Consider the following 11506-nt stretch of genomic DNA (forward strand, 5'->3'; position numbering starts at 1 on the left):
ATGCTCGGGAAAGCAATCTAATGGGAGATTGGCTTACTTGGACATGCTGTAAAAGTCTACTCATTCCTAATTCATAATATGGCTGTCAGCATTACTCCCAGTGTCAGGGTTGGAGAGCATAAGCTCTTTCAAAGTTCAGGGACACTTGGATCAGTGGCCATCATGAAACAGCAGTGGAAACATAACTGCCACTCTACAATTTACATATATTTTTTCAACTTTTCTGTAATAGAGAGAAGGCGCTGCATTTAAAGTATTGCCTAGTTTATGGTATTTTACCTGTGGATAATTAAAGGACCACTATCGCGAAAAAAGTAGGTAGTTAAAATCTGAGAGAACCGACAGGTTTTGGGCCAGTCCATCTCCTCGTGGGGAATTCTCAGGGATTTCTTTGTTTTCAACAGCATTTTCTGAACAGCAGTTGAAAAGTCTAACTGACAAAATAGTGTGCAAGTGAGTAGGGAGGAAGGCTGGTATCTTGCTATATTGGCAGTTAAACTGGTGTTCAGGAAATACTGTTAAAAACAAAGAATACCCTGAGAATTCCCCATGAGGAGATGGACTGGCCCAAACCCTTCTGTTCTCTCAGATTTTAACTGCCTACTTTTGTTTGCGACAGTGGTCCTTTAAAGTTAATTAACATTAATTAAAGTTGCATGAATTAATGCAACTTTTTTAATTACTCAAAATAAATGTACATTTTCTGCATTATGCAGTGGGTTTAAAATGAGTGACTTTATTGTGATCTTAATTTGCCCATTTCCAGTCATGGAAATCACATGGTTTGTTCTCGAATGCAGTGGGTGCAGTGGGGGTTAGTGTAGTGTAGCTATGAATAATACAACTAAAAACTAAAATATGAAATCTTTCTAGATTATCTGTGACATTACTGTCTCATCTCTTGGTTTGTCCACTTGTCTGCCTGATCCTGTGTGTATTAGCTCTGGATGGTTCCTGACTTAGAGTGGGCCTAACCCTCAGATTTGTAAGTCATCTGACCATCTGTGTATGAACTTTGGCCTTTTCCCTACACCTTGTTTTGTTTTTGGGTTTTTCATCGGTTACCTGGGCCTCAGATCCAATACTTTACGTGAATAAGTCCTGTGGGCAACCAAAGTCAGAGTGATATTTTCAGTCTCCCATTCAAGTGGAGACTTGTCTTTAGGTGAAGATGATGGTGCCAGGTTTTCCAAAGCAGAGCTTCGCTAAAGTAGGCTGGTGTAGAGTCAGGTATGGTAACTGAGATGCTAATCATTGTGGTTTGTATGCAAGTTTAAAGAGAAACTCCAACCGAGAATTGAACTTTATCCCAATCAGTAGCTGATACCCCTTTTTTACATGAGAAATAGAATGCTTTTCACAAACAGACCATCAGGGGGCACTGTGTGACTGATTTTGTGCTGAAACCCCTCCCACAAGAAGCTCTGAATACCGCGGTACTCTGGGCAAACTGCCACAATGTAACAAGGTTCACAGACAGGAAATGGCTGTTTACAGCTGTCTGTAACAGCCAGAACATCTAGAAACAGCTACATAACCTGCCCACAGTAACAATGTCACCATGTAATACATGTCAGAATGTGAATCTGGCAGAGGAAAGACTTTACAATGAGCAAACACTGACTAAATCATTTATACATAATAATTGTAAAAATGAAGCACTTTTTTTATTACATTATTTTTACTGGAGTTCCTCTTTAACACAAACTGTATACAGCTTGGAACATAGCCTAAAACTTTGCATACAATTTGCATGTAGGCCAGAATTATTATCATGTCACTGGATTTTATGCACATCCATGAAGTGTTTTACCACATTGTGTTTTTGGCATAGAACGCCACCCGTTTCCTCCAAGAAAACAACTGACAACTTACCATTATTTTGAAGGTCAGATATTTCCTCACTCATACTGTTATCTAGGAGGAAACAGAAGAAGCAATCAATATAAAATACACATTTCACATGCAAATGTGTTGTCATATGGTGTGTAGGTGTACAGGTAGGTGTACAGGATGTTCTGGAAGTGGGCTGCTACATCATAATAGAGGCCCACAGCCCATGGTGCCTTCTAGAGATAGCCCGAACGCTTCGCCCGCGAACGGTTCCAGGCGAACTTTTGGTGGTTCGCGTTCGCCAGCGAAGGCAAACTTTTGCGGACCTATAATGTCCAAACCTGCACCTCTACAATTCGGAGTGCCACAAGGATCAATCCTATCCCCTCTGCTGTTTGCAATCTACATGTTGCCACTCGGCACACTTATCCAACGACATGGCCTGACGTACCACTGCTACGCCGATGACACACAGCTATACTTATCCTTCAAACCTGGTGGAACAGACCCTACCCCAAAAATAAACTCTTGCTTAGCTGAGCTACAGGCATGGATGAATGATAACTGGTTGAAACTGAATGCTGACAAAACTGAGGTCCTGTTTGTCCAAGGCCAGTGCCCGCCATCAAAACAGCTCTATCCTAAAGCAACACCAATCAGGATTGGGAATTCAGACATAAACAGCTCCAACCTTGTGCGCAGCCTTGGCGTACTAATCGATGGGGAATTGAGTTTCAGAAACCAAATTTCATCTGTAGTTAAATCCTCCTTCTTTCATCTGAAGAACATTGCAAAGATTAAACATCTGATTCCCCCAGAGGATCTTCCAACCCTAGTCCATGCCTTCATCACATCATGACTGGACTACTGCAATGCCCTTTATGTTGGCCTCCCCAAAAAGGACCTGCGTCGCCTGCAATTAGTGCAGAATTCTGCTGCCAGATTGCTAACAAACCAGCCTCGCCACTGTCACATTACACCGATCCTTCGCTCACTGCACTGGCTACCAGTAGAATGGAGAATACTCTTCAAGATTGGACTGCTGACATTCAAATCCCTGCACAGTCTGGGCCCTGGATACATGAAGGACTTGCTAAAGCTGCACCACACCTCTCACAACCTCAGATCAGCATGTTCTGTAAACTTGGTCACTCCCAGAGTGCACCTCAAAAAATCTGGAGATAGAGCCTTCTGCCATGCTGCCCCTACTCTCTGGAACTCCCTACCACACCCAGTAAAGACAGCACCATCCCTGGAGCTATTCAAATCCAGACTGAAAAGCTACCTGTTTAGCCTGGCATTTCCAGACTTATAAAATTTCTTCCTCTGTACCACGATGGTCTGAGCCATGCTTATGCGCTTTGAGTCCCACGGGAGAAAAGCGCTTTACAAATGTTATTTGTTGTTGTTGTTGTTGTTGGAAGTTCGGTTTGCCCCCATAATGCACCATTAGGGTCAACTTTGACCCTCTACATCACAGTCAGCAGGCAAATTGTAGCCAATTAGACTACATTCTCTCCTGGAGCCACTCCCCCCTTATAAAAGGCAGGCAGCACTGGCTATTACACTCACTCGTGTGCCTGCAGTAATTAGTGAAGGGACAGCTGCTGGCAGACTCTCATAGTAAAAGATTAGTTAGGCTCTTGTAGGCTTGTTAGCTTGCTCCTGGCTGATTGTTATTGCTAAATTAGCACCCCTCAACAGCTATTTTGAGAGCCAATGTTCTCCTGATGTGTTTTTTTGTGTATGTTGCTAACTGACAATGCATTATACAGCTCTATCTGTTGCAGCTGGACCTTGGTAATTGCTATTACTGTGCCAGCCAGGCCCTGCCTAACTATCTATACTGGGACACCTACCTATGCCTACCTAACTACTGGGGCACCTACTTACCTATACGGGGACACCTACCTACGCCTACCTACCTATACTGGTTCTCCTACCTATGCCTAGCTAACTACTGGGGCACCTACCTATGCCTATCTACCTATGCTGAGACACCTACCTATGGCTACCTACCTATACTGGGACTCCTACCTATGTCTAGCTAACTATTGTGGCACCTACCTATGCCTATCTACCTATACTGGGACACCTACCTATGCCTACCTACCTATAATGGGACTCCTACCTATGCCTAGCTAACTACTGGGGCACCTACCTATGCCTATCTACCTATGCTGGGACACCTACCTATGGCTACCTACCTATACTGGGACTCCTACCTATGTCTAGTTAACTATTGTGGCACCTACCTATGCCTATCTACCTATACTGGGACACCTACCTATGCCTACCTACCTATAATGGGACTCCTACCTATGCCTAGCTAACTACTGGGGCACCTACCTATGCCTACCTAACTACTGGGGCACCTACTTACCTATACGGGGACACCTACCTATGCCTACCTACCTATACTGGGGCACCTACCTATGCCTACCTACATACAAGAAGATAATAAGGTTGTTGCTTCATTGTGGATAGACCAAATTCGATCAACTGGACACTCAGTCACTGTTGTTCTGTCATTCAGCTACCTCAGCCCGACCATATGTGCTTGAAAACCGCCATGGCCTGCACTCTCGCCACGGTGCGCACCGGTCCAGCACGGCCGTCACTACGCAAACAGCTGTTTGCGCTGCGTTACACAGTGAGTTTGGTGTGTCAGTGTGTAGCAGTACTCTAATTACACTCCCTGATTGATGTATACACATGCAAGATGTTTTAAAGCACTTTAGGCCTGCAATTTAGCTTTCAATGTGATTTCTGCCCTTAAAACGCTGCTTCGCGTCCAATCCAGATTTTTCCCCGGGACTTTTGGCGTCTATCCCACTCCGCCATGCCCCCCTCCGGGTGTTACACCCCTTGAAACATCTATTCCATCACTTTTGTGGCCAGCATAATTTTTTCTATTTTTCAAAGTTCGCCTCTCCATTGAAGTCTATTGCGGTTCGCGGAAGTTCGCGTGAACTAAAATTTTTGCGGAAGTTCGCGAACCCGGTTCGTGAACTGAAAATCGGAGTTTCGGGCCATCTCTAGTGCCTTCTACCTTTTTCATTCTCTTTTGCTTGTTTCATTGGTGGAGGACATGGATGTCAACCATTTACTGTCCTTTTCTAATGTTGGCTCAGGTGGACAGTGTGGGGCTATGGATTAAGTAAGGAAGCTGGGGTGAAGCATTGTGGAGTACACTATTGTTGGATATGGCACAAGAATTTCGGGAACTTAGAATTGGTAGCTGCACATGCGCTGCTGGGGTCCCGCTTGACATGTAGTGCACAAGCCAAGGATCCACAACAGGAAGTACAGATGCCACAAGGAATTGAGGACCATATAGCGTTGGAGAAAGGTAGTTGCAGGTTGCTGCAGTGTACATCGGGAGCTACAGAAGAGGATTGGGTGTACAGGGGCTGGGACGAGGGGGAGAGTAGTGCATCAGGTGAGGAGTGTCAGTGCAGTGTAGTGTAGTCTGTAGTGTAGTCTATTGTGTAGTTTAGGTTAACTGGTAGGGCAGTGATGGAAGGAGGCGGCACGCAGCTGCAGTGTTCATCAGGAACTACAGAAGAGGATCATTATTTATATTATTATTATTATTGATTTATATAGCGCCAGCATCTTCCGCAGCGCTGTACAAAAACATGCAGGGTATAACAAAACAAAACAAAGTATACAAGAGGATATAACAGCTAAAGCAATGAACAAATTAACAACATATTTTACACAGAGGTGGGAGATATGTACACCCATTACACAGCATTGTGAGACAAAAGGGAAGAGAGCCCGGGCCAAAAGGCCTTACAGTCTAAACATATAATGTGTATGGGGTGGTAGAAATGGTGGTCAGTGGGCATTGTCCTAGGTAGGACAGTATGCTTGCCTGAAGAGGTGAGTTTTCAGATTGCGCCTAAAAATAGTAAGTGTGGGTGAGTGGCGGATGTGTTGAGGGAGAGTGTTCCAGAGGAGGGGAGAGGATCGAGAGAAGTCTTGTAAGCGGGAGTGGGAAGACGTGATCAGGGAAGAAGATATCGTTAGCAGAGCGGAGATTGCGTGTAGGATGTTATCTGGAAATAAGTTGATTAAGATAGGAAGGAGCTATGTTGTGGAGAGCTTTGTAGGCAAAAGTAAGGATTTTTAATTGTATCCTTTGTGTAGCTGGCAACCATTGAAGGGGTCTGACAGAGGGGGCTTGGGCTGGAGAAGCGTGAGGAGAGGTGGATGAGTCATGCAGCAAAGTTCATAACAGACTCTAGCGGGGCTAAATGGTTGGCAGGGAGACCGCAGACCAGAGAGTTGCAATAGTCTAGTCGGGAAATGATCAGGGCATGCAACAGAAGTTTCGTAGTGTCCTGTGTTAGAAAAAAGGCGGATGCGGGAAATGTTTTTTAGGTGGAGGCGACAAGAGGAGGAGAGTTTTTCATTGTGTGAAATGAGAGACTTGAGTCCAAAATTACACCTAGACAGCGAGCCTGGGGGACAGGCGTTATGGAAGTGCCATCAACAGAAATAGAGATGTCTGGCAGGGGCATTGAGTTGTGAGGTGGGAAGACTACTATTTCAGTCTTGTCCATATTGAGTTTTAGAAAACAGGAGGATATGAAGGAGGCGATGGCATTGAAACAGTCTGGGACACGAGCTGTTAAGGTGTCCAAGTCAGGTGCTGAAATGTAGATCTGGGTATCATCAGCGTATAGGTGATATTGAAAACCAAAGGAGCTGATGAGCTTACCGAGACCATATGTGTAGATAGAGAAAAGAAGAGGTCCGAGGACTGAGCCTTGGGAAATGCCAACAGTGTGAGGACATGGAGAGGAGGTGGTGACGGAGTAGGCAACTCTGAAGGTCCTATCTGAGAGGTAGGAGGAAAGCCAGGAGAGAGCAAGACCCTGAATGCCCATGGATGAGAGGATTTGGAGAAGTAGGGGGTGGTCCACAGTGTCAAAAGCGGAAGAGAGGTCTGGGAGGATGAGAATAGAGTAGAGGCCTTTAGATTTAGCAGTCGCCAGGTCATTGGTTACTTTAAGTAGGGCAGTTTCTGTTGAGTGGCTGGGGCGGAATCCAGATTGAAGGTCATCAAACAGAGAATTGGCAGTGAGGTGACGGACTAAGTCATTGTAGACGTGGCGCTCAAGTAGTTTAGAAGAGAAGGGGAGGAGAGTAATGGGTCGGTAGTTGGGCAGGGAAGAGGGGTCAAGAAAAGTTTTTTTTCAGTATGGGCGTAATAAGGGCTTGTTTGAAGGAGGATGGAACTATGCCTCTGGGGAGAGAAAGGTTGAAGAGGGTGGTTAAGGCAGGTGAGATAGTAGAGGAATAATGAGTAATGAGGTGAGAGGGCATGGGGTCAAGGGGGCATGTAGTGGGACGTGATTTAGAGATGAGAGAGGAGACAGTAAGTTCAATTAGTGGGGAGAAGGTTGTCAGGGAGGATGTAAGGTTTGGAATATGTAAGGAAAGAGTAGGCTACTGGTTAAAGTTTTTTCGGATGTTGGTGATTTTATCACTAAAGAAGGAGACAAAGTCCTCGGCAGAAATGCAGGGAGTGGGAGGTGGGGGCCAGAGGAGGGAGTTGAATGTAGCAAAGAGTAGTTTAGGGTTGTGGGAGTGTGAGGAGATTAGTGAGAAGTATGAATGTGTACAGAGGCTGAATCAAGGGGAGAGGGGCATGGTGGCAGGATCAGGTGAGAAGTGTCAGTGCAGTGTAATGTAGTCTGTACTGTAGTCTGTAGTGTAGCTTAGCTGGTAGAGCAGCTGGGATTAGTATAGTGCAGTGTAGTGTAGCTTAGCCGGTGGGTGCAGCAGGGGTTAGTGTAGCTGGTCAGTGCAACTTAGAGACAGTTTGGAGAGGGGTGGGGGTCTCTAAGACACCCCTGCACTGTAGACGCACCAGGTTACCAGGTTTAGTATTTTTTTCCCCTGATTTTTCCCCTCTAAACCCTGGCGCCTCTTAGCAGGGGCTTGGCTAAAGGAGTAGATTGGGACATAAGTGCAGGAAGGAAATTGGTGGAAATTACTGGAAATGTTACTACAAAATGACAAGTGCACTTTAAAATTATGAATACCAATTTGATAAACTAGAATTTCCTATGCATTAAAATCTTACTGTTAGGGATACCAAAGGGACATTTCAGTAGCAAGAATGCAACACTGGCTTTATGACAACTTACCATTATTTTGAAGCTGAAATATTTCCTCGCTCATACTTTTATCTGGGAGGAAACAGAAGAAAACAAGATAAATATATGACTGAAAGCCGTACTGCACATTATATGTGACATGTGACATGAGCTGTCTGTGGATTGCACTGTGGTTAGAGTTCAGTCAGAGGGTTGCAGCATAAATGAATATAGGTCTCATCTCCACTTGCACTGTGTGAATTTTCCCACACGCTATGTATGTTCACACACAGAAAAACATGCATGTTTTTAGCATTAGTGATAATCATAATCTCCTAATTACCATTACATGAAATTTGGTGTAAATTTACCAATTATAGGCACACAGTATTTTTTCGGACTATAAGAAGCTAGGGACTATAAGAAGCACCTACGTTTAAAGGAGAAAAGCCATAGAATCAAGAGTCAAACACTTTATTGTCATTGTGTAACACAACGAAATTACTTTTCATGACAACCCCATGGTGCATATAGGGAGCATAGTGATAGTAACAAACGTAGAAAGATAAGAAATTATACAAGTATGCCAGGTATTACAGATATTTAAACAATTTGTGCACAGTGTTAATTATTTCAGAGAGGATTCAGAGTTCATCAAGTTTATGGCGGATGGGAAATAGCTGGTTTTCAGTCTGTTTGTTTGTATGCGGATTGATCTAAGACTTTTACCTGATGGAAGGAGATCAAACAAGGCAAAATATATACTAAATCTGGTGAGTCTATGGTGCAGGGGGGCCATTAGGGCCAATCCCTGCACTCCCTCAGAAGCAGGAACCTATCAGATGTCACTGCTACTGAGGGAGTGCAGGGAGTGACCCCAATGTTGTAGCCGTGGTCCCATCCGTGAACTGTTCATCGACTCCAGTTAAGAAAGGGAGCAGTGAGCAGCCATGATTGGTGGGTCTGGGGCAGCACCCCCCGCCTGATTGGAAGATGGCTTCTCGAGCCTGCTGAAGGCTCTCTATGTGCAGCTACTTCTGCACCAGCTGAGTGGGAGCGGCATGTACCTCTTGCCAGCCATACCTCAGCAGCAGCCCTGGCTTCCGACTCCCACAGAGACTGGACAGACTGGTGCCAACAGACTGCTGCAATATGTCAGTATTTGTGGGGGGACACCTGGGGCACCTGGCGCTTTTCACATTGCATTATTCGGACTATAAGATGCACTGACTTTTTCCCCCAGTTTTGGGGAAGAAAAGTGTACCTTATAGTCCGAAAAATACAGTAATTATAATTTTATATTACAATTAATTTTGCATAATCCATTAATTATTTCTTGTAAGTATCAAAGAAGCATTTCAGTAGCAAAAAAGCATAATCAGCTTTTTAACTATTTACCATTATTTTGAAGGTGAGATATTTCCTCTTTCATACTTTTATCTGTGTAGAAAGCAGAAGAAAACAATATAAAATATATGAATGATAGCTGTAATGCATATATGTAATGCACATTATGTAACATGTAAATGTCAACATGTAAATGTGTTGTCTGTAAGCACAAGCCCGACCCAATAGACAGGCAGTCATGACAGGCAGCCTATTGGGCCAATCAAAGTGCAGGATCACTTCCTTTAAAGTTACTGGACCCAAAGGGGTCCAGGGTGGGATGAATGGAGCGCCCACCAGTGCTGCTCGGATACTCCCCAATCACGGATTCGACTATTCGGCCGTGACTGAAAAAGAATCAGGAAATTCCGTGATTAATTTCTGAATTTGAAACGGACTTACGAATTCAACTCAGAGTTTTTCCGTGAATGAGGCAATCACGGAAATTCACGGCCGTGATCACGGAAGAGTGTTTAAGCTATTATTAAAGCCCCCATACATGCTACAATCCCTCAAATTGCATGGATAATAAAGTTGAGAAGAGGCTACAACTTAAACAAAATTCCAAAAAGAACTTTTAGTTTTTGTGAAAATATATTTTAAAGTTAAATCAACACTTTAAATGTGACTATTAATTGGTAGTAAGTGGTTTTAAACAGGGAAATACACTTTAAGCAATCACAAAGGTGAAGGTGAGTCCCAATGGCACCTGGCAGGTGGATGTCCGCGGGTGGATATCACAGCAAGCGTGGGGCTGACTTAAGTAATCACTCACTGGCTAGCTAGTTGAATACAAGTATCAGATACAGTATAAGGGCAATGTAAGGACTGAAAACGCTCTTGCTAATGTACAATATAGCCTGGAGATGATCCTCTCAGTGCCTCGGAGTCTAGCAAGGATGGAACTCTGGAAATGGCCCCCACTTTATATACAGGAGGGGAGGGCAGAGCCTCCCCTCCTATGATTGGTTGCTAGGGCCTGGCTGGGGGGCCTCTGATTGGCCCAGGGAGGTCAATTCTGCCTATTTCTGCCAATCACAACCTAATCTTGGATTTTCACCACGATCACGGCCGTAACCGAATTCCAAATACTTGCAATCACGGAATTTCCATGGCCGGTTTCTGTGATCCAGAATCGATCACGAATTCGGATTCGGCAGTTGAATAGTGGAAAAATGCTAGTTAATCACGGCTATTCCGTATTCGGAAATTATCCGAGCACCACTGGCGCCCACTATTGGCTAAGCACTCACTATGCTGTGCATAGCGAGCGCTCCTCTGACCTTAGGTAATAATGCACGCTATGCTGCCAATAGTGCACGTAGCATGCATTAAGGTGCGCAAGGTTAAATAGCGAGAGTAACAGTTTTCTTAGTGAATCAACCCCAATTTCTGTTAGCCAGGAAATGTAATCCACAAAGGAATGCTCTGGCCACCTATTAACATCTCAACTTTGTCATGAATTTGCTAATAGGGATTGTCTCAGTTAACAGTTATTTAAAGCCAGACACACAGGTTCCTCCTTCGGCCAATATATCCAGCGCACTACCTTGAATTTATCGTAGTGGTGCCCCAAATGTTGCCCTGCCAGAATGCTCGAATGTTCAGGGACGCCAGAGTGGTATCTTCGTTGCTATAGCACCATGTCACTACCATTACAGTGGCCGCTGTGCAGGGAGCGGAAGCATGCAAGAGACAGAGGCATGCAGGGGTGGAGCTACAGATGCATTCCACTGCCTGGTGGTAGACATCCGATGGGGCCCGGCAGCCAGTAAGGGAGAAGTGAGTCTCACTTTTCCTTTATTGGCTGCCCAGCCCCATGTGACGTCTGCTGCCGGGCAATGGAATGCATCTGTTGCTCTGTCTCTGTGTCCTGCAAGCTAGGTAAGTTCTCCTGTGCACAGGACACTGCCCGCTGTAATGGTGGGGACTTGGTTCCATAACAATGGAGACATCGCTCTGGCATCCCCCACCATTTGAATTCCTCACATAGCAAGCCAGGCCACACATCAGCATCACCACCATCCCAGCATCACCACCAGCCAGCACACCATCACCATCAGCCAGACCAGCATCACCACCAGCCAGGCCAGCAAGACCAGCATCACTTCCAGCTAAGCCAGCCAGACCAGCAACACCCCCAGCCAGGCCAGCAAGCCCAGCATCACAGTCAA

At 45.0% G+C, this 11506-nt stretch overlaps 1 protein-coding gene across 1 annotated transcript in view; it reads right to left on the reverse strand.

Annotated features, from left to right (window-relative positions):
• The window catches only part of LOC137561043 (C-type lectin domain family 4 member G-like), a 59340-nt gene extending 51306 nt beyond the window's left edge, over positions 1–8034 (reverse strand). The window contains exons 1-2 of the mRNA XM_068272263.1: positions 7998–8034; positions 1876–1917 (exon numbers count right to left, since the gene is read on the reverse strand). Coding sequence (XP_068128364.1) covers positions 1876–1917; positions 7998–8031 — 76 coding nt within the window. The 5' untranslated portion in view covers positions 8032–8034. The remainder of the gene's footprint in view (positions 1–1875; positions 1918–7997) is intronic.
• Between the last annotated feature and the right edge of the window lie 3472 nt (positions 8035–11506).

The sequence above is a fragment of the Hyperolius riggenbachi genome, chromosome 3, assembly GCF_040937935.1.
Source record: "Hyperolius riggenbachi isolate aHypRig1 chromosome 3, aHypRig1.pri, whole genome shotgun sequence".
NCBI lineage: Eukaryota > Metazoa > Chordata > Amphibia > Anura > Hyperoliidae > Hyperolius > Hyperolius riggenbachi.